This window comes from Aquila chrysaetos, chromosome 8, assembly GCF_900496995.4.
Source record: "Aquila chrysaetos chrysaetos chromosome 8, bAquChr1.4, whole genome shotgun sequence".
In the NCBI taxonomy this organism is placed as follows: domain Eukaryota; kingdom Metazoa; phylum Chordata; class Aves; order Accipitriformes; family Accipitridae; genus Aquila; species Aquila chrysaetos.
The window spans coordinates 37,789,284-37,813,374 of NC_044011.1; the positions used below are offsets into that span (position 1 = coordinate 37,789,284).

Consider the following 24,091-nt stretch of genomic DNA (forward strand, 5'->3'; position numbering starts at 1 on the left):
CTGCAGCACACATACTCTTCCAAGGAATGCATTAAATATGAAAATCATATCCCGTTATCATCTGTTTCCAGCTTTCAGCCCAGTAAGCTTTTCTTAATGAATGCTGTAGCCTAAGGGACAAGCATGCTGTTGGCTTTTCTGAATAATGGAGTGATGCTACCGTTTTTGCTTATTACAATATCGACTAGCTGAGGGGGTTTCACACATAGTCACAAGTGACTACTCTTGCCAGCATGCTCCAAGTTATTACAAGATGTTTTTAGACATTTCATCTAAAAGAGCTTTACTGCTTTTAGTGAAGAAAACAGCTATGGTCTTGAACTGTATCATTTATATGGAGATAGGAGGAGGGATTAGAAGCCTGCATTACTGCAGATATATAGCAGAATATATTTAAGTATTCCTTGTCAGTCTTTTTGTCTGTTACTTAGATATGCAATCTCTTTTTGCTTCCTCTGAGAAAAGGTCAAAACGCACAAAATTATAAATATACCATATGAATTGACTGCTGCATTTTTAAAAATATCATTCATTAAGAATACTTCCTCCTCAGTCAAGACCATTTTCACACTATTCAGCATAGGAATTATAAAAACCAACAAGAAGATGGATACAAACAGTTAGAGTTCTCCCCCCTTTTATAATTCTAGTTCTTTGGTTGAAATAATTGCACTTTTTACCCAGGTTATTCTACTTCACTCAGGCACTAAACAATATTTCACACTACAAATGCCACAACAAAAATCCCCACGCAAAGACTGCTTAGCAATGCCTGCCTCTTCATGCAGCAGCTGAGAGGAAAGCACATCAATGTAATAAAACACGTTTCCCCCCACTTCTTTCACATTACCTGCTCGTTGTATTCTTCTTCCATGTCACCTTCTGCTGACAAGTTACCCTCTTGAAGTAATAACATGCTTTTAATTTCTCTTCCATACCATGCCTAAATGTGAACAAATCCATTACATAAAATTGAAGGCCAAAAACCCCAAACCACAACTCAACAAATATTACTTTGCAAATTGTGCACTTTAAAATGTAATGTCCCAGCAGCATTTTTTACTTAGACTATATCTGAAGAGCCATTTTCTCCTAATTTTTCAGCCCCCCTGAACAAATGACATGGCCTGTGTACACAATCTTCTGCAGGTTTTTAATACACATTTATTCATTCACATAATTTAGAATCCTACAAAATAGTAGTAACTTGTTGACTCAAATTTATTTAATCCCAACTAGTATTTGTAACACCAAATTATTTCTGCTGTAACCAGACAATGACTCCGCGGCTTTGGGATGAAATGAGCTTTAGAATTTGTTTTACATACATCATCTTACAACTCATTGAGCTATTATAAGGAAAAATATATGGCAGATGTTACAAAGAGCATCCCAGCATGAAAGGCAACTTGCTGTAGTGTTACTAACAAACAACTGCATAAACCGTCTTCACCTCCACTACATTGTTTAATTGACCAAATGTAATGCATTCATAGGAGGACTACTGCTTAAAAGCCAAGCACATGCAGCACCTATAATTAATCCTGTTTGTTAGTAATTGTAAACCCCAATAACAAGTTACATCGGCCCTGAATGAAAGCACTTCAGTACCTATTCTGCATCAGGCAATATGCATGAAAATAAATCTTTAAAACAATTAACTTAACCAGCTCTGCACTTCACTCCAATGGTACATTCAGCAAGTCTGCTATTTCCCAGGTAATAGAAGCTGTTCATAAAATTGTAAACATGAAATTTTAAGAAACAAAAAACTAACCACATGAGAATTAAAGATGCTTAAAATAAACTCAAATGTAACTACTGGATTTTCCTGAAATATTAAGTGAATGTACGTATACTCCCAAAAATTACTAAACAAACTGCAGACACACACAGGGAAAAAAAGTGAATCTTTCAGAAACAAAAGAAGTTTTGTGAGCTACAGCCATATAATAAACTGTGGACATAGTTATGATAAAGCACCCCTAAAGGGCATTCTCTCTCTATGAAAAAAAGGAGAAAATAGTAATAATTTCTTTCTGTGTACTTCCATGATAGATTAAATGATTACATGCTCCATAATTCTTATGCAATCCACAACAAGGGGGCTTTCCATAACTGTAGCATAGGGGATGTGTAATCTGTGCTTTGTTCGACAGCTCAGAAAAAAATAAGCCTAACTGGGCAAAAATAAAATGGATGGCATAGAAACATCAAAATGGAAGCAATGAATGAAAACCCTGCATGCAGATCAACCCATGGCACAACTGACTCACACCAGTGTAACAACCTACCACTAGTCAAACTGGCGTGCATTAGGGTTGCTCAGAAAAAAATAATCCTTAAAAACAACAGGGGAAACCTAGCATCGCAACATACCCCCAGTCCTGCTCTGCTTTAAATAAAAATGAAAAAAAAAAAAAAAATTAAAAAAGGAAAAAAAGAAGAAAGGGGGGGCAAAAATCACACACACACACCCCCCCAGGGACAGTCTCTTAGCTGTATGTTACTAAGCTGAAGCAAGGAAAAGATGCTTTGTGAATGTCACCAGACCCAACAGGCTTAAAAGAATTACCAGGCACTAGCTGGGCTATAGTTGTGCGAGGAATTTATTAATGTGGGTATGCAACCATGGGATGTTAGCCAGCCCACTGGTTTATTAGAGTGGAAATCAATTGCCACCATAAGAGATAGCTGCATCTTTTCCAGAGAGCTTCCTTACTTCCAAAGGCAGGGAGATCAGCTAACACCCCCCCAAATCACCCACTCTGTACGCTGAAGTCAAGGACAGCACCTCCCTAATAGGAAACGGACCTGCAAACCTACTAGCCTTTCAGAGGGAGCATTCATCAACACAAACCGGCCTCATCACCCCATTTCAAATCCCATACATAAAAATCTTCCACATGAGCAGAGAAAAGCAGAGATTGGGACTGTTTACTCTCATACGAACAACGGAATGCAGGGTTAATACATTGCAAGTTACAGCAAACATGGGGAGAGTTGTCTGAGGCCAGCTAGTTGTTGTTGTTCTTAATAAAAAAAGCAAGGAGATCTTCAGTGAAATCAAAGACAACTAATTTTAAAACAATAAAGTTTAGGGGTTTTTTTTTTTTCTTTGGTTGGTTTTTTTTAGCCACAGTACAAAATTACTGTATAGGGCTTGTTGTCATATAATACTGATTTGACAAAAGGCTTATGAGGATTCAAAACGGACTAGACACTGCATTAACATTAACATCCATAGTTAAAAGGACCAAAGATTTTTAGAAAGGACAAAGGCTCACACTTCAGGTCATATATTTATCTGCTGAAAGAAAGGAACTTTTCTAACATAAGAACTGCATACTGTGCAGTTTACTGTGATGCAGCTAGTGAAAGCCAAACCAGACAGTAGGAAAAAAAAAAACCAAAACCAAACATTACTGCCTCTACATCCCTATTTCAGGCTAAGCTCTAATAACACTTCCTAGTGCGGTGTTTCCAGAGCATATTAAGAGAAAAGTTTCCAAAACTATTTTACAGTAAGGTTTGCTTGTTTGTTTTCAAACTTCTACATCATTTTATGCTTTTTCCCCTTCCGTTCCCCCTGTTTTTATGTTGCAGTCTGATTCTTTCCTCCTCTTAGCTTTTTTCAGAAGTACTTACGTATTTCTTTTCATATACTTGCTGCATCTGAGCACCTCAGCTACCCCACATTTTTCTTTCAGTCCTGTACCACTGTCACCCAAGGGTGCTGCTGCAAGTTCACGTTTTCTGGAAACTGGACCCTGGCTTTTCAGACACCTCCTTTTAAGAGGACCCCAGTCTAAGTTTTACTGTCTCAGATCAAGCTCTGTGTGCCCCTGAACAGAAGACAGAGGGGGGAACAGTACGCTCTGTAGAACACTGTTCCTGTTGTAATTCAAACTGCATTTCGGAGAAATAAAAAACAATCACAACTGAGTTCTAGACAGCCACACAAGAGTAAGTGTTGTGTCAGTACCACATCACAGGGGCTTAAAGTGCCTCAACTAATTTGTTTCCTTCCCTCCTTTCTTCCAGCAAGTTAAAAACGGGAGTGGCAGAGTGACAGAAATAGCCCCTGCCAAATATTTCTGAAGAATGCTACTGCTCTTGGAAAACAGATATAAATATATTTCCTTCCCAGATTTTACCTCCCCCAAAATCTGACTCCATGTATTAGTGGCACAAGCACATCTGAGATCATTACCAAACTACATCATTTTGCAACATCCCAAACTGTTCTTCAGTGAAGAGCAAGACAACATATTAATATGATTCCAAAATCCTCAAAGCTTGGCTTTTTCTTATAGTAGCCTATTAAACTGAAAGTACTTCAGTCATGAGTTATGATAAAAAAATCCTATTATATAACCTTAAATATGGATTTAAGAATCTATTTACTAGTATAAGTTTCATCTTATTTCTGCACTAATTATAAAAAAAGCAATACAAATGCAACTCTTAAACCTACAAATAGCATTACTGATACATAACCATAAGGAAAAGACTGAAGCCATTTACCCCAATAGGGCTAAACAGGAAAAGCAAAAAGTCTGTTCACATTTGCAAATGAGGGTTTGAAAGACTGGAAAATTAAGAGAATCATCAAATTTTACTTCAGCATGGGGAAAAAAAAAAAATCATAGCATTTCAGGCTTAGTGGTAACTGACCTTTTTATCTCAACAGAAATGGATCTACTATAAATGTTTTTGGTTTTTTTTACTTCCACAACTTTTTTCTCCCATACTATTTTAAGATATTAAGGTAGATTGACTACTTACTGGAGGTACAGAAATCCCCATTTAGTTATCAGTTCTAATCATCACAGGGAGAGATATTCTAGTAGGGGCTTGCCAGAAGACAAATACTTTTCTCCAGAAGGAAAACACTGCAGAGTCAAGCTGACTTTTGACAACTGTTTCCACAATGAGAATCACAGACCAAAACAACAGAAACAGGCAGAACAAATAGCAGAGGATGGCTAATGTAGTTGTTGAACTGTCACTTTCATTTGTCCTCATGAGAGCTTTTATTCTTCCTTTTAAAATGTAGTGACTATGCATGTTTTCTACCTGTTGTGGTAATTTTTAAGAAATTAGTCATTTAAAAACAGAACAGGCATGTATTAGTTCAACAGCCTCTTTTGTAAGGCTAATTCATCCCAGCACAAGCTCTCAAACCAATGACATTCAGTCAAGTCAGTAATAAGATCCCTTTTGCAAATGTAGACCTTTGAGCTGACACCAGTCAAGGCTATGAGGAAGAGCAGCATGCTTGGGGTCATCTTTGATAACAAAGATGCTACAAAGAAGACAACAAGAAGTATATTCTATAGGGTATTGGCTCTTTTAAAAGTGGTTATTTGGTACTACCACACTCCTACCATGTCAGTTATGACACACAGCTCAAGCATACAAGGTAATGAAATACTCCTTGGGCTTGGCTTTACCAGCCCAGAAGGAAAGTTCACAACTTCCCCAACTCTGAAGGCAGATGAATCAAATCTCTCTGAGTACATGCAAAAACATTACCAACAGCAAAGTTAGGACTGATGCAATAGGATACTGGAGGAAGTAGGTTTTTTTCTCTTAGCACTGTTCAAGTATTGCTAGTTGATTGTTTAGTAATAGAACTGTGACCTCATTTGAGCTCAGATTTAGTCCCGATAGTTCAAATGCAATAATCTGCTGTAACAGAAGTTATTTACTCTTACACTTCCTCTGCTGATGAAGATGGAGCAATAAGCAGGGGCAAGACTAACTATGGCTATTTAGGGTGTTCACACCAGCAACATGAAAAATATGTCCTGAAATGACTTCCACAAAATATATGTGGGTACTTTATGTAATAAAAGCCTTACTGAAATACTGTTTTATAACAAAGTCTCTATGAACATTTTACAACTCAAGCCACCTTTTTGTCCTAACCTAGATATCACTGGTTTATTATCTTATCACTAACACCCCAGACACATGATCCATTTCCACATTTTTTGATCTCAGCTCTCCCTTGCTTCCAAGAGACTCAGAAGCACAGGGCACTTCACTGTGGACCAAATGTAGAGTTCTGTGAAGTGTCGCTGACTACCCCTGCAGCTACAGTAGGGTCTATTACATCATATATTAGCAGAGTTTGGGTTCATTTCAAATTCCCAAACATTACCACTTTAAGCACTCTAAAACATATAATGAGGTTTCACTAACATCTGAAGTCTTCATGTGCATAATACTCAGACAAAGCCAATTTAGCAACCCTATAATAACAGTAAACACTAACGTATTAAGTCTTATAGAAAGTTACTTCCATCTTCTGAATCATCTCTGAACTTGAAGTTTTCATATGAGCTTCAAATTGGTCGAATTCTTTTAGAAAGGTCTGGTTTCGCAGTAGAGCTCCTTTTTGTCGTTCATCTATTTCTTTCAGGTATTTTTTCAGCTTCATGTATCTTAGTTTCATTCTACAGGGGAAAAAGAAACTGTACTTAGGGTATGAAAATAAAACAAATGCATCTATTGCAATCACTTTTCCTCAGACACAGACATACTAACACTTACATAGGAGTTGCCCCCCTAGTCCCCCAAAAAGGAGTAGACACATTCTTCTGCACAACTGTCCAAAGCTACATTATACAACTGACAGATGTCTGCTATATAACTTCAGATTTAAACAGGGGTTTGGGTGTTCAAAAGGATAAGTCTATTATTAAACGCTTGTAAATTTGTTTTAAATGGATTATGTTTTAGTCACTTATATCACATTAAATCAAAATGAAAATTGCATTTAGAAGAACGTGCTCTGAAAGTCATACAAATTGTCACATTAACGCTGCGGTTTCACAACTGCTTTAAGCCAACCTAAATCCATGCTGCCACCGAAAGGGGCATCTCACTCCAAGCCTTTCTTTTTTGTGCCAATACTATCTGCTATGTGGCCACGTGGCAAATTAGGCCAAGAGTAATCCAGCTAAACCAGTTCTCACCCACCCAAAAAAGAGATTCACTTTCAGCCTGACCTATTTTCTTCTCTGATTACAGGGCAGCCACACAAGTGTTAGTACCAACAAAGGGAAAATGTGAACCAAGGGCAGTCAAGAGCATATTTTGGTCTCAATCTGCCTACAGCTCTGCTTAAATCAGTAGTGAAATTGCAACCTAAATCCCCCAAGCTGCCAATATTTTCAGAGAAACTTCAGTTCAAAACCTGTTAGATTAAAAAACATCAAATAAAAACAAAAAACAAAGTACATGTGATGTTTCCCTACCCGTTCAGGCATCTTTTTTCTTTAATTTACACCTTTTTCTAATCTAAAGGCCCTCTTTCAGAAGAGTTGTTCCTAAGGGATTGGCCATTACTGCACCTAGCCCTCAGTCGCTTGAGCCAAGACAGAAAAGTCGAAAAGTCACCTCTATGAGCTTTACAAAACACATCTGGGGAAAGGAACAGAATATTGGATGAGACACACTTCAGCCCTCTTTTGTTGTTGTTGTTTGGTGTTTGGGTTTTTTTGCTTTGGTTTGTTGTTTAGGGTTTGGGATTTTTTTTGTTTGGGTTTTTTTTGTTGTTGTTTTTTAAAACAGACTGTATATGTAATTTGCATTAAACAGATAATGCAGAAACAATCCAAGAAGCAGGCCCAGAACCTAGAATATCCTCTAGGACTTCCTAAAACGTTCAGACTTTATAAGACCCTAGGACTTTCTAGCACAAACTATGCTACAGTGATTTTGTAAAAGTTGCATAAAACCAACCTGCATGTTAGTTATTACTAAGATAATAACAATTCTGTATTAATAGAATAAGGTAGTTATGTTACTGCTGAAGTTATTTCATCAATAACTTGGGAGACATGAATCTTACATTACACTTAACATACAAATATAAATTTGTTATCAAAAACCCCTTCAAGATAACATTCTAAAAACATTCCATGATACCTAAGTCTTTGTAACTAAAATAACCTCTAAGAAGTTTTTAAATAGGCTTATAAAGTTTTTAAATAGGCTTACAGGTATGCATCAGACTTCCTGTATTCCATCAGTTTTCTTTCTAATTCCAGCCTTTTGGCTTCACTGGAAGAAAACAAACAACATACAGTAAGGCAAAACTATTTCACAATTTAAATTCTCAAAATGCAAGAAAGCAAGCATTTTACAGAGCATAACCTTTTCAGAGCAGAGAGCACATTTTTGCTAGATCAGTAGTCTTACAGATTGATCTGCCAGCCAAGCTTATCACAAAAAAAAAAAAAAAAAACTCAGAGCTTTTACTTTTCTCTTTGTTCCTCTAGGAGAGCTAGGTTGTTTTAAAGGGAAGAGATGCCTGAACATGTATACACCCACACAAGACCACCAAAAAGCCAGAGACTTCTGCCCAGCTTAAGTTGCTGTTTCAAGTTCCTTCTCCAGCAGCTCCAGGAAGGGCTCTTAACCCTGGGACTGGCAGTTCATGAGTTCATCTCTCCCTTTCTTCCCACTCCAAGTCCAACAGCAGTCCACTTTCAATGCAGGAAATACTCTGCTGAACTTATTCAAAAGGACAGCTCCCCAGAACTTCTCATAGGATGTATCAACACATAAAAATAGATTTCAAAAAAATCCCAACTCTTCCCCGGCTTACAGGCCCAATGTGCTATCCAAGTATTTTATTTAACAATTTGAACTTAAAATCAAGTACATATTTCACACTTATGCATTAAAGGCAAGTACATCTAGAGATATGCTACCATTACTGGCCAGAACTTACTAAAGGGTAACAAATACAAGTAACCATCAAAAATACTTATGGTTGTGAAAATGCTATGGGGCCATACGTATCTGCCAAAAGCAATGCAAGGCTATAGGCCCATGGGGATGATCAGATTGCTTAAGAATGAACTTCATACCTCACCTACAATCTATTTCAAAGAGAATCTATTTTCAGGAAGAGCAAAGAGTAAAGCTGATGTTATTTAATGATTACAAATTGCATCTGAAGATGAGCAACCATCCCATGAGCAAAAAAATTAGAATAATCAATTGATAAGACAGAGGCTTCCAGTAGGTTCACATTACAAACCCTGCAACAATCAAAGCAAGTACCCCAAGTTGCTTATTAAGAAATAATCTCAAATTCTTATTAGCCAGGAAGGCTGTACACGTGCAAGTGATATGGGCAGATACGTGAGACTGCATGCACCCATGTGGCTAGGCACGCTTATCTATGGATTTGTGCACTCCCCTACAAACGCGTCCATGTCATAGCCACACACGTTTGCCTCCTCCCAGTTGCCCTGCACAGAAGAAAGCAAGGAAAAAAACCCTTTCTGCTTCTTAGTCTGAGAGATCAAGGCATCCATTTTGCCCATCTGATCCTGCCACTGTCTGAAACAAGATTAGGTTTTCATGTCATGTATGCAATTTAAAAGCCACGCTTCATCTGGGATCTCATCCTTTCAATTTCCTTTTACATGATGGACAGCTAAGCAAAAGAAGATTTCAAGATCTTGTTTTTACACTTCTAGAAGTAATTTTCACGACTCAATAAAGAACACCGATATCCTGATGGATGTAAAAGCCGATGGATGCAAACAGCCATTGGCTCCAATCCTATTCCTCATTCTCTGATACCACAGGTAGAACATCACATTCCTTAGCTCCTGAAAGATCGTTTCCTTTCTACCAGCGTGGTTTTTCAGTATCCCATTCATTAGTCTGCTACAGCTATTTAGACAGCACATGAATATATAAGTAAGGTCTTCTCAAGGCAAAACAAAGCAGTATAGAAAACATCAGGTAAGAACCTCTCAGCATTTGAGCATCGTCATTATGGATGCCTGGAATGGTTACCACACAGCTTGTGCTGGTTTGCAACACAGCCCCATCCAAGCACTGAATTAGAGGCAATCAAGACTTTACTTGTAGATTTGCTTGCCCAGGTTCTGCCAAGGTTCCAGCACAGTTTCTTTGTGTCGGTGACAGAAATGAAGCTTGAAGCAGTACAGGGATCATTCTGGCCACTCCATTGCACCACCACCTCCTTTTTTACACAAAAAACCAAAGCCCTCTGCCTGAAAATTTTATTTCTTCACACAGTTTTGCATTAGGTTAAAATGGTGCAAACAGTCAGTTATCAACTTTTTTCTTAAATGGGCAAAAATAGCACACTTCAGAACTTTTTAAGGACCCCGGCAGCTCATTTTCAAACAACCCTGAACCTTCAGTCTACACAGAAAGAGTGTTAGTCTGGGATTTGAGAGCAGAATTAAATTCCCTGGTCAGCCACAAGCTCTCTCTAATCTCTGGCATTTCACCAGGCATCGATCTGTAGTGATATTTGATCCCTCACCTCCCATTTAAACCAGCAGGACTAAGATGCCTCAGTATTTTTTGAGATACCGGGCCTTAGTCTCTTTGTGCTTCAGTTCCGCATCCATAATGTAGGAATAACAGTACTCCTGTCATGATACCCTGTTGAGATAAGTACATAGAAAATTGCGCAACACTTGGACACAATGCAATTTTCCCATAAAAGTAAGAAATGTTATTTTTACAGTTGTTTTTCTACATCAGCCTGACATTAAATCAACTGTTGAGCACTGAGCTGCATCCACCTTACTAGCCTGGAGCCTGGCCAGAGCCTGCTCAAGCCTTAGCAACTGCGCTGGTCCCCTGGGCGGGTTAGAGGGGGCCTGTTTAGAACCATTGTCTACATACAACTGATACCAGCAGATATTTCTGAAACTAATAATCCTACCTGATTTACATCCTCTGCTCAGGACATCTCAGTACTGGTACAGGTTTACTGCAAATCACCCTTAGCGTGAAGCATCAGGCCTCACTGTCTGAAAAGCGAAGCTAATTGCAACGTTAGTCACAGTGTTAAGTACAGCACTTAACTATATAATTTATTTACTCCCTTGCCCACACCGCTGAAACACTGCCTTTCTCACCAGCAACCACCGAAGATTAAGTGCTGAGTAATCACAACATGGTCAGGTCTGTATAAAACACAGAAGGTAAACTCTCTGCCCCATCTCACTTATTATCTTAGACACCTCAAACCTAATTCTTTATAATTTTGCCCACAACACAGATACCACTGACCAGTGTACAAGGACCTACACATGCAGTAATTTTTATATTCAGACTGGACAAAGTACCAGCATTAAGAAATAAAGTACATCCAATAAAGTCTAACATGGAATTTAAGGTACAGTTATGGGGTTTTTGCACAAGCGTTAAGGCAGTCCATGCTGACTGTTTATCAGAAGCTTAATATCTGGTGGCTAATTTCTCAAGCACTTCAGAACTCAAGCACTTAAGGAAAAAACAGATTTATGAGAACAGGTGGAAAAGAAATATTCATGAGAACTCCCTTCTAGTTCACCAAGAGTCAGATGGGGGACATAACCAAGCAGCAGCTTCCTCCACCATATTCAAGCCCTTGCACATACGGCTGCTTAGTAGTGGCTCATTGTTTGCTTAAGCACAACTGCAAACTGAAAGCAGGACTGCAGTCAGGAGTGAAACAGCTGTCGGGTACTTCAGGTCCTAGAACAGGCGACTTGGAATTAGATCAGTGCAGAATTCCAAAGCGGGGCTTAAAAAGCTCCAGTGATTTAACAAAAGGTTTTATATTTTTCACTTTAAGAAGTTGTTTAGATAAAAGGTATCACTTCGAGAAATTCTGAAGAGGCAACTGCCTCTGCAGCACCGTTCCCAGAGGCAACAGCAGCATACAACTTGCACTCTGGCATAAAAATTACTCCTTCTGTGTCAACACCACCAAGTGCAAATACATTTTTTATCTTGTATTTTAAAGTACACACAACAGAAGTGTGCCAGGTAGAAAAGATCTATTTATTATCACAAGACCTGTTAAGCTGGGTCTCCAAAGGAAGCACAGCTTATACAATCATGCTGTCTGTCTGCCTGTAATGCCCCTTCCCCAAATAACTCCTGAATCTTTTGGTCCAACTGAATTAGAGGAGCTGATGTCTGAAATGTATGATGTTCCCAGAGGTTTCAGAGGAGCTGAAGAAGGGAAGTCCATTCCTGCAGCATGAGCTCAGCCCTAGCTCGGACAACAGAGAGGCTATACAAGAGGTGACCAAACTTCACGCAGACCGGGCTCTTGGGAAGCGCAAGACATCTCTACTCCTAACACGAGGGATATCTGCACGTAAAGACATAGTTCAAAGCAGCACACCGTCTAGAACACTCAGATTTTAATCTGCCCTCTCCTCGCACTTTCTAACACCACAATTTAGATAAAGTGTCTTCCATATCTAGGGCCCACATCTTTAATAATTTCTACACAATAAAAATATGCTGTGTATATTCTTATCCAGTCTTTTAAACAGCAAATTAGTCCTGTTTTGTTTGCCAGTGGTCTTCCAGACCAGAACAGTATATCAGTGAAGATATACACAGCGTTTTTGTCAAAGCAGTATCTAAATGCAAGTTTAGATTATCACGGCCATGGTGGTGTTATTTCTGCTAACTGTGTGTATTAGCTAATGTATACAGCTAATACAGTACTGTAGCTAGCATGAGACCCAGAAAATCAAAGTCTTCTGTATTAGACAGAAAACAGGTACTGCTTAGAAAACAACTTCATAACAGTATACCACAAATGATCTCGAGAGACTTCCTCTGGCCAGAAAAAAAAAAAAACGCTAATTGACACCAATTACTGTGGTTATTGCAGTGAGTAACAGGCAGGGAGCATCACTAATTGCGCACAGCTTCAGAGGAACTGACCGGTGATTGAGATCCCTCAGGCCAAAGCCCCTTTAGAAAGCTTGGATCACCACCTACACTTGCTTTTCTCCTGAAGTCAGATCCCCCTGAAACACCCACAAACTGAAACACCTACAATAACTTTTTTTAAAGATTAAAAAGATGCCTGTAAGGGAAACATCTGTACACACCCGTTCATCAACTAGCCAGCTCTGGAATACCAGCATCCATATTATTTACTTGAAGTAACAAGTAATTTTGTAAATGCTGCCAGAAGTGCTGCAGGAGAACTTCTCACACAAGGGGTAAGAGGTCCTCGGCGCTTTCAGAAGTCACCCAACAGGCTAATACGGAGATCGTACAGCACAACGAGGGAAAATATCGAAATGGGGCGTTACCAATAAGCCAGCTTTCAGTACACACGCCTCTGCCAGCACGTAATCGGCCGAAGGAAGATGATAAGGCAGAAGGAGGTGACAGAAGTGCCCCCTCTGAGACGCTGCTGGGGACCTCAGACTACTCCCCCCTCCCCGGAGAAAGCCCCCTAATGTAAAGATCGCCCCAAGCCACCCCACGAACCCCATTTCGTTTCTCCCGGGGCGCAGCACTGTTGCGTTCCCGGGAAGGCGAGAGCCCGCCTCCCCCCGCCCCGGGGCAGAGACCCAGGAGCCAGCCCACGCCGGCCGGTCCCCTCAGGAGAACGGCCCGCGGGCGCGCCCGGGAGAAGCTGACAGGAACCCGCGGGTGCCGCCCTCCCCTCCCGGCCCCTTCCCGACGGCAGCGCCCCGCCGGGGAAGGGGGGCGAGGCCTCACCGGAGGCCCGCAGCGGCCCGGCCCGGCGCCGCCGCTCTCGGGCAGCGGGACGCAGCGGAGGGGGCGCGGGGTCCCCTCACCTGTCGCGGAGGCGCCGCAGGAGGCCGCCGAGCCCCTCGCAGCAGGCCCGGGGGGAACCGGCGACGGCCGCCGGGCCGGGCCCGCTCATGCCGCCCTGTTTACGCCGGTGGCCAAAGCGACGGCTCCCGCCGTGCACCGCGCCGGCCCCGCCCCGGAAGCCCCTCCCCTCCCCGCGCGCGTTGCCATGGGGACGGGGGCGGGGTCTTCCGCCGCCCTGAGGCGCGGGCGGGGCCGGGGCGGGGCCGGGGCGTCCCGCCTTCCTTCTTCCCGCCTTCTTTCCCGCCCGGCGGGGCAGCCGCCCGCTGCGTGCTTGTACGTACAGAGACGCGCACCGGCAGCCACGGCAGGGAGGCGTATTACTAAACCTGTTAATTTAGGTATTACTACAGTAGTTGCAATGGCTGTGGCACCCAGCCGAGTCACCGGGCGGGCATTGAGGAGAACTGGGCCCCAGCCTGTTCGGTAGCCCTGGGCGAGGCAGCGATCTCCGTGTCCCCGGAAAAGGCGGGGAAATAGGGACTCTGCAAGGTGCCAGGACGTTAATTCCAAAAATAACGGGGAGCTGCTGAACAGCTGCGGTAACAGGGCCCCCCCTTTAATAGTTGGTTTTACTGAGTTGGTTGCACACCGTGTTTCTCAGGGAAAAACTAACCGGAAAATGCAAATGGCCTCTTTCCATTTGTACAGCAATCAAACATCAGACTAAAAGTCCCCGATTCCTCCTTCTCTGAATCGCCCCTTTGTCTAGCTGGCAGAGCACGTCAACGTCCTCTCGCCAAAATCCATCGGTCAGTGGAAAAAGCCACACCGCCTTGAGCGAGCACTGGACCAGCCCTGACAAACCCTGCGTTTACATCTCCAGCTGGTCAACAAAGTAGAAAAGAAAAACACTTTTTTTTTTTCATTTTCAGATAAAAACTCAGGTCCCTTTGAAAGGAAGCTGCCAAATTAGTGCTTAAATTCCAGTGCCCCAATAAAGAAAGTTCAAATACCCTGAGAGTGTTTGACTTTAAGGAGAAGAAACTCTACATCAATAGACAAAATTGCGGATAGCTATGAAATGCTTAAGCATAATTAGAACAGCAATCAGTACACAATTAGTACGAGATCATCATCATAATTACCCTTCATTAGAACTTCTGCCCGACAACTGCCACGTGAAAGCATCAGCTGTAGTTGCGAGAGTAATGGCACGGCTGAGGACACGGCTCAAGCCACGTGCCAGCGCCGGGGGTTTGGGAGGCTCAGGAGCATCGGGATGAGCTTCTGGGCTGCCGCGGGGGTGGCCCCGTCCTGCGGGTCGGGGCTCCTCTGCCAGGTTTCGGTGTCATGCGACAGCGTTCCTAGTGGTTTTCAACAACCTCATCCTCAAACTGGGATAAACCAAATCTAAATGTAAAGTAAAAAGCTTTGCTGAATTGATGTAGCGGTACTTAACAGTCCCCAAATTAGCTTCTGTCACTTGAATAACCATAGCTGCTGTCTGGCTTAGCCTTTGCATATCCACTATAAATAAATGGCTCAATAAGATATGGATGGCTTTAGCTCATGTAAGAGCTTACCTACTCAAGAAAACGCACAGGCAAAGGATTTGCAGATTTGGGAGCCTTTTATTATTGAATTCACATAAAAAACACTCGTAATAAAAGACACACTGTTCTTTCCTGCTCTTCTGCTTATTGAAAGCAAAGACGTGTTATGGAGACGTCCACCACAGCACGAGTTCACATCTTCATGAGAACCGACAGGTGAAATCTGGGTCTGAGCTTGCCTAAACTTCCACAGTTGGGCATTTTTTCCCCAGATCCTGACTTTGCAACCCAGCTCCACCACAGCTTGCCCTTTCCTTTAAAAATTTGTGGGGGAAAAAAAACCGGAGCTTTGGCATCTCAGCTGCAGACACGATCCCCCTGCCCTCCTTGAGGGTTACCTGTAGTACTAAGACTTCTCCAGAGCCTTTGTATCAGCATGATGTTCCTGCTCAGTCATGGGGGCAGATAAAATAGAAATAAAAGGGTTTTCATGGTTGCTTCATAGTTAAATTGCCTTTTTTCCCCCAGAAGGTCCCTCCTAACAGCTCTCATTGCTAATATCTACGTCAAAAAAAAAAATAGTCTCCCCTTTGACACCGAGGTGAGACACTAAAAACTTGTTATTTCAGAACGTCAGCCATGAAATGCGCTCTGTCGGGCTGACACATATTTTGAATGCATCGCTGATTGTCAATGCAGAAAACTGTCAAAGGCTATATGGCCTTTGAACAAGAAAACACTTTCATATACTACAGATTTGTTATTTTTCAAAACAGGCAAAGAATCTGGCTTTCTTAAGCCTGTACCAGTGACATACCAGGTTTGGTTCTGGAAGACTAAACTGCTTTCGAAAATATTTGTGCTTGCTAAAATAATATCAAAACTTTCAAACGCTTCTAGTGCTATCTAAAATTACGAGCATACGTTATATTTACATACTGGAAAACCTTATTCCCAAACCAAGATTCCCAAGTTTCAGTTGAAAGGGGTTGATCTCCACCTGACAGCTCAGCGCGGGAGGTGAGGTTCATAGGACTGCACAGTTTATTTCTTCAGTGGACCTTTCCAACCCTGGTATTTATTTTTTAATTGTGGACTACGGCGGAGCAAATGTGAGGGGCAGAGCTCTCCGGGGCGCTCCGTTGCAGGGGAGCTGCTGCTGAGGGGGAGGTGGGCTGCTCCGCGTCTCCCCGCCGAGGTGCGCGCTTGGACAGGCTGCCCACCTCCCACAGCATCTCTTGCTCAAACCTCTTACCCCCGGGAAATGGGCAAGGGTTGGCGGAGGGTCCTCTAACTGGGGAGGAGCCGGGAGGGAGCGCTGGGGGTCGTGGTGACAAAACTGAGAAGATTGGGGCAAAATGGTCCCGGCGGCGAAGAGGGGCCAGGAGGGGCTGGGGTAATCGGCAGGGCTGGTGGTGTTAAATGGGTGAAACACCCTGGTGTTTTATTAAACAAGAAATTAGGAAACAAGGAGCCTCAGCCTGGTCCCCCCAGTATGTTTCCCACTTTGTTCCTCTTGCCCTTCTACCCCTTGTCTCAGTGCTCACCCTCTGCGGTACCAGGCGTGCGACGCGATCCCCCGCGCTGACACTGATGGGCTCATAATTGACTCAAGAATAATCTTATTACTCACATTCCTGATAACTAACATCAGTACCCCAGCCCTGAAAGCCTACAAAGAGGAGTGTTTTGTTTGTGTTCTCCCTTCAGTACTTAACACTTCTTTTAGATTGTTTTAATTTAATTTTAACGTAATCTGATAAGAGCTGTAAAATTGTCAAAGAAATCTGTCTCCCTCTGTCTTATTAAATACACTTTGAATGAAATGATGGGTTTTTTTCCCCAATAGCCGCCAAAAGAAAAGTATCTCTTGATTCAAATGCAGGGATTGATGTGCACTAATCTTAACAGCTTTACACACTCTTTTTAAGTTAGGGAGGAAACCATGTGTGCCTTTAGCATCCTGCTTTCCTCTGGAGATGTAGCAGTACCCTGGAAGGTGCAGAATCCACCTCACTGTGATGAGCATCTGGCCGCAGGGTGCCCACCTGCGGGAGGAAGAAGGGAGGAGAGAAAGAGAAGAAAGTGAAAAAGAATATGTCTTTGTAGGGGAAAAAAAGGGGGCGAGGGACTGACAACGCACGCCTCCAGTGACAGCCTGTGTCGCTCTCTTCCAGTGAAAGGCTCGGGGGCCAAGCTGTCACCCTGTGTCCCCACGCTTAAGGATATCATCACCTCGCTGCGCCCAGCCGCAGGTCTGTGGTGGTTTGCAGGGCACCTTCCCGGCTGCCAGAGCCCGATGGATTCTGCGGCCCCGCGCAAGGGGCTGGTCCAGCCTGAAGCTGCATCTGCGGAAGGACCCACTGCCTGCGGTGGAGTGGGCTCACGCCGCGGGAGGGAAACTGGAGTTAAAACTCGTGCGTTTCTGCCGCTTCTACTATTGGGATCTTCCCAAACAGCTCTGCCGCAGTTTTTTCTGCCCTGCTTATCTCTGACCCGCTCCGTGCTTTTTCTTCCCAGGTGCCACCAATCATCTGTCTGTCTGACCCGTGGCCTCTCCCCTCTCACCCATTGCCGGCCCTTGGCTACAGCTATCAGAGATGGCTGTCACGGGGTTTGCCCGTTTTCCTGAGCGATAGACCCACGCACGGTATGTCCCTGCTGCAGACTGTCTGCCACAGCCTCTGATCTGAAGCCAGAAAATGGAGGGGATGCCACTTGGTCCCAGAAAGACGGGAAACTCTTTATATAAAGCAGAAATTGTCGGTGTCCTCGTGTAGGGTGTCTTGGGACAAAGCCTCCCCCCACTAGCCTCTGCATAACTGTACCCCCTCCCGCACTGCTGCCGTAACAATAATGATGAGCTTTTACAGATTAAGGGCCCTCTCTGATTTTAGCTGAGTTTCACTTAACGTGAGAAATACAAACATTGCTTGACAACGTCTGGATTAGAATAAACCAAATCACGACTTCAAAAGCATTAAAGAGAAATCATTGAATAAAAACAAAAGGGGCGCTTAGCTGCAAGCACCGATGTATACAGCAGGCACGCGAATGAGAAATATGAGAGAGCCTGAACATTTCATTGCCACCATTTTGCTATTTCTGCTGAAACGCAGCAGGCTGGGGTTTGTGCGTGGTTTCTCTGGAAAGGGGTTTGCAGAAACACAGACTGTGATGTACTGAAAAGAGGTTTTTCCTCTCTGCACTGATGTGATTTCTGAGAGCGACTGTACATTTAGCTAGAGCTTGCCCACAAGTCAGGACAGAACTGAATACATTTTCTTTTCTTTTTTTTTTTTTTTTTTTGGTTTTGTTTTTTTTTTTTTCAATTAGATTCATAATACATACCCTGGTAGCTATGTAAAAGACATGCAAAAAAATTTACATAATGCCCATGTAAGTCTTTTTGTTAATGAATCAAGTCCCAAATGAAGAGCACTAATAATACATTAGTAATCAAAGAGCAAATAACAGCAGTGAACATATCTCAGCAGAGCAGTTGTGTGGATCCATTTCCGACTGTCAGTGTCAATGCATGGAAATAGTAATTAACATGTTGAATTTCATGTTTAAATTTTAATAAATTTAAATGTAATAAAATGCTTTTATTAAATGTTACAGTTCCTTGCAACCTATTATTACTCGTTTCCGATGCATAAATAGAAAATACTGTGTCTTACTGAAGAAGGTGGTTTTTGCTGTCGACAGGACAGGTGAAATGAGTTCCTCCCGCAAGAACTTGTTAACACAGAAGCCAACGATAATGGCTGATTAAGTAAAAATCTTAAGAACAAGACTAGAGCATTTAAAACTATATAATGTTTATTAAGAATGTAAGGGCCTTACCCAAAGCCTATTGACATAATTGAAAAGTCTCTAGTAATTGTCAATGAATTTTGAATTAATCCTGGAGAATTTAGATACAAGCACATGCCATTGTTTACGGCTCTTTGTTGTTAATGAGCAACAGGAATGCCGTGGCACAGGGAGGGGACCAGTTTAGAGAAGGTTTGCCGGGAAGCGTCCCTCCTCTCCAGCCACCTCCAAGTGCTTTTCGAGTCTCCTAAGCAGCATATGAGGCTCCAAGACCAGAAGGGATCAGGTGTGACCTGACTCAGGCTTTTCCAAGGCCAAGGATCTGCAGAGGATGTCTGGGAGATTGCGGGTCTCTCTGCTTTCCCAATAATTCAAAGTCACTTCTGTTTCTGAGATGTAGACACGAGGAATTAACCAGTCTCCATTTAAGTGTCTGCTGTTGTCTGAAGAGGAAAGAGGAGATTGACGGTGTTGAGTTTCCCCGTCCCTGGAGAAATGAGAACTGAATTTAGGTTTTCTGAGATGCGAGACAAGAGGCTGAATTTGAATGAGACCACTCACCGCAGACCGTCAAAAGGCTCAATTCCTGTCTTCTCTGAAATCATCTGTGCCTTACGCTCCAGAGTGCCCTGCACAGCCACTGCTTTAATTTCTGTTGCTCAATCTGAAACAGTCCTGATGTATTTCTGTGCGGGAAAGACTATTTTGTGCTATTTTGGATCATCACAGAATGTCTCGTTCAGGCCCGCAGTAATCAAAAAGAAAGCAGGAAGAAGACGATGGCTCACAAGTACGTAGCCAAAATCAATCCCACAACTGCCCGTTCGGGTCCCACAGCAGGGAGCGTTACTCCGCTGTGCAGGCTGCAGCTCGACCCAACGCGCCATAGCCCGGTGCGAGGCAGAGCCTGCCACGCGTCGCAGACCACCGCCGCCAAGAGTTCAACTTCGTTACAAATCGTGGGATGGAGAACATCCATTGCGGGGTTCAAATCTGCCTCTGCCAAACTCGCCAAATGAACGAACGACTCTCTGTGTGCCCCAGTGTCTCACTGCCTGCTCTGCACCCGCGCCCGAAGTGCACAGCTGTGCGTTCGTGATGCTGCAGTGAGCCTACAGAGGCAAAGGGGAGATTTTGCACCCAAACATTTTCCTAGCCACTAAAGTGGCCTACCTCGCCTTCAACGTGTGGCCCTTTGCACCAAGTCGAGATCGTGCCGTGTCTTTGCCAGGATCCTCTTTCTGGAGAACAGCAGCTTCATGGCCACGTTATTCCCAGCTCCCCATCCACCAGCCATTCCCCATCGCCAATGAGTGAGGCAGGCAGCGCAACCACAGGTTGGCCAGTCGGCTCCCATCTTTCTTGGTCTTAACGCTGCCGCTGCTGCTTTAAAGGACAGAGATCTATCGGGCTCTTTCATTAGTATTTTAACGAATGAGTGGAGTAATCTCACGTACTGACTGAAATACTGAAAAGTTTTTCTCTACAAGTCATGAAAAATTAAAGGGAAAATATAAAATAACTGGGAAATTCTTTTAACTGAATTAGATAATGTTGTCCTTTTAGCACCACATTTTATAGCGATCTGTTTTGAAGAGTTGCTTTCTGCGTTGACAGGGACAAGGCATGCAGACAAGGTAAAAAGCCTGGAAGATCCAAAACCCCAGACTCAAAGGGAGAGTGTCTGGCCTATTGTCTGTTTTGATTAATGAAGCCTTTTGCATAGTGAGATAATATGATGTTTACTGAGCAGGGAATGCTGCTGCGCAGCAGAAATATCAGAAGTATGAATAATATTCAATACGATAACGACATCAATAAGCTAATCTATGTATTACTGGAGTCTGCTCAAAAATGCCTCAAATGATATTTGTTTATTTCATAATTGTCAGCCACTTTGATGCACTTGTCGTCAGGTTCAACAAGTGCTCCAAGCTACAAGGGTTTGAAACAAAGGGAAGCACTTGGGCGAGCCTTGCAGTTTAGTGCTGTTTGGGGCAAGGGAAATAAGATCCGACGGCTGTTCCTAATGACGGCGTGGACAGCGAGATGCTGCTCTTTAGACGGACACTGACAAACATAGAGTCTCCCGAGAATCCCTCACTACCGTAAACCAAAATATTTAAACCCCGTTAAAGACCTTTGTATTTCAGCATGAATGTTTGCAAGTCATCAGTGACTCCAAAACAAAAGCGAGCAAATCGGCAAAACGGCAGTGGCAGCATATATGGAAAATAAACGCATTCCCCCTGAGCTAGAATCATGTGCAAACCTGAACTAATTTCTGGTCGCAGTTTGGTTGCTGTCTCCATTTTATTTTTACTTCTGCCTGAGGTTTGGAGCCGAACATCTGGACCCTACAAAGTGCTGGAGAAGCCGGCTTGTTTTTCAGCAAGTGCTACCTGCAGAGCCAGGCCAAATTTCACGTGGGGTGATAACTATACGCTGCTTCTCTGAACTCTCTCTTTCTTTGAAATCCAGTTTCAAGTGGAGATGGTATTTCTCACTTCCTGTCCCAAACCACCGTGCTGTTTTTTCTGTCATTTATTAAGCATTTTCCTCCCTGTCCTGTGCAAAAGATTGTCCTGGTGATGAATTAAGGGATCCATACATATACACCGTTCATTCATTTGAAAAGCAGAAGAACAAGCATAAGACTATTAAATTAATTACACCATGTCTGCTCGGCACCGCCGGGCTCTGCGCTCCATTTAGTACACACAACAGTAAAGAATCGTGCCAAACTCGAATAGGAACCTGAAGCAGAAGCTGGCGAAAGGGCTTGAGAAGAAATGGAAAATATTCCAACAGTGCATTTAGATAGTGCTCGAAAACTCGTTTCGGCTCTGCTTTTGACAGAGCGCCGATGTCAGCTGGGTGGGCAGGTGGGACGGTAAAGCTCTGGGCTGACCTACAGGCTCAAGGGCCACAATGTTTGACCGTTTGCAGCCGCACATCCCATACGCGGGGCTGGAGGGTGCCCTGTTCCCATCAGGAGTGGACCAGACCCTGGGGGGGGGGGGCGTGGGCATCCCAACGCGGCCCTGGGCATTCGCCTCCAGCCGCTCCCCCCGCCGTGTCCGTGTCCCCCCGTTGTGCAGCAGTGCCCTGCCCGGAGTAACTTCGCCTGTTCCACATCGGAGGGCAAGTTCTTGCCTACCCCCCCCCGAGCAGCACAGACGATTGCAACCATCCAGTAAACTTTTTAACGAGCAAGCCTTTATTCTCGCTCAATTAATACACTTCGCTCGCCTTTTTTTTTTTTTTTTTTTTTCTCTCCAGAAGTGCATTTATTTGCTGCGCCCCGAAGTGCCCGGGGACGCGCTACCAGCCCGCCCGGCGCTGCCGTCAACGCCCGATCCTTTAATAGCAATTACGCAGCAATTATCCGAAGGCCAGGGTGAAATCCGGGCTCGCCGCACCGCCCCGGGGGCCGGGGCCACACCGAGCCCCCCGCCCCCGCCAGCCTGGGCGAAGGGGTTTACAAAGAAAGAAGGGCGGGGGGGGGGGGAGAGAAAAAAAGAAAAAAACCCAAGCAACCCAACACTCCCCCCCCGCTCCAAGCAAGCAACCGGAGGAGAATCCCCCGCACCCGGCGGGCGAAGTCGCCGGTGCCGTTTTCGGGAGCCGCTGCAGAACGCCCCCCCCCCCCCCGCGTTCTCACCCCGGCTCCTAAGGGCTCTCGGGGTGATGTCGAGCCGCGCCGTTGCAGCGGCGATCGCCGAACAAACGGCGAGCCCTGCAGCCGCCTTGCAGCCGCCGGAGGCCACCGGAGCGGGCGAGCGGTGCCCGCCGCCGGCCCGGCCGGAGCGGACTCAGGTAGGTCCCGCTCGCTTCGCCCCTTCCTCCTGCTTACCGCCTTCATGTCTCTTTTTTGTTTTTTCTTCCGCCGTCGTTTCCGCCGAGTGATTTAATTCTGGCGATTTTATCATTTCGGTACCGCGGGTACGTAACGCCCAGCGAAAGGGAGGCTCGCTCCCCTTGGAAAACCGGGGTATTTCACACACCGGAGGCGCAGCGGCGTTCCGGAAGAGCGTTGCCAAACGCTGCGCCCATTCGGGCTCATCCCCGCTGCTTTTCCAGCGCCGCCGGGTGAACGGGACCGACAATGACCCTCAGTAACGGAGGGCAGCGGCTTCTGCGACCCGAGGGCTGGCCGTGTGCTGCGGGGCTTGAAACCGGGGAGGGTGCCAGGGCAGCGGGGGTCAGAGCAGCCCCAAAGCTGCTCCGCGGGGCGGGGAGGGGGGGAACACGCCCGACAGGCTGGGCTTTCGGGGGGAAACGATGGAGGATCGGTAACCGGCAGCCCCGGGCCGGGCCGGGCCCGGGTTTCCTTTCCCAGCCCCACGCGAGGGGGGGATCGCGGCTCCCCGGCTCCCCGCGCCTCCCCACAGCGGTGCTTCGCCGGTTGCCCCGCAGGCAGGAGCATCGGGGGGGCTCGGCGCGGGGGCGGGCAGCCCTGCCAGCTCCTGCCTGAACACCCCCCCCCCCTCACCCCCCTTCCTTAAGCAAACCCGCGGCCAGGACCTCTGTCTGGCGCGGGGCGCATCCCGCCGAAGGGAACGGGCTCGGGCACCGGCGCGTTTGTTCATCGGAGCGGCTTCTCCCGTTCCTCCGAGGTCGTCCCCCCCCCGGGCAGGGTCCTGCCGCCCTCCTTACCTGGGCTCCGGCGCGGCGGCTCCTCCGCAGCGAGACGCCGCCGGCGAGAACGGCGTCAGCCCCCCACCCCCGGCCTCCCCCCCCACTCCCCGGCAGGCACCAGCCCCGGTCGGCCCCCGCCGTGCCCGGCACCGCCGGCAAACCGCGGCTGCGCCGAGGAGAGGGAAAGCGGCAACGGCGAAGAGTCAGGGTTTTCCCCCGAAGCCCTCCTGCAAAGACCGGGCGGGGGGTGGCGGTGGTGGTAGTGTTGGGGATGCTGCCCCCCACCCCGGCTCTGGCCTGGGGACCCCCCCGCCCTGCCTGCCGGGCTGTGCGGGCAGCGGCCGGGACCCCGCCGGGCCGGGGCGGAGATCCCGTCCTTCCTCCCCGTATCGATTTCAGCCCGGCGCTGATAGCATTTAGGCCAGGATTGGGGTATAATGGAAATATCATCAGGAGACAATTACCTTTTCAGAGCATTC

At 45.2% G+C, this 24,091-nt stretch overlaps 1 protein-coding gene across 11 annotated transcripts in view; it reads right to left on the reverse strand.

Annotated features, from left to right (window-relative positions):
- KIZ (kizuna centrosomal protein) overlaps positions 1 to 23,649 on the reverse strand; it is a 62,213-nt gene extending 38,564 nt beyond the window's left edge. For 2 of the 11 annotated variants that reach the window (XR_005932981.1, XM_030021875.1), the window contains exons 1-4: positions 13,620 to 13,767; positions 8,014 to 8,076; positions 6,308 to 6,464; positions 851 to 943 (exon numbers count right to left, since the gene is read on the reverse strand). Coding sequence is in view for 9 of the 11 variants with exons in the window: in XM_030021875.1 (XP_029877735.1) it covers positions 851 to 943; positions 6,308 to 6,464; positions 8,014 to 8,076; positions 13,620 to 13,708 (402 nt within the window). In the remaining 2 variants the exon portion in view is untranslated. Of the gene's footprint in view, positions 1 to 850; positions 944 to 4,788; positions 6,257 to 6,307; positions 6,465 to 8,013; positions 8,077 to 10,738; positions 10,840 to 13,619; positions 13,768 to 23,630 lie in introns of those variants that run through there. The other 9 variants (XM_041125297.1, XM_030021865.2, XM_030021870.1 and 6 more) reach the window with 8 other exon arrangements.
- Positions 23,650 to 24,091: the final 442 nt, after the last annotated feature.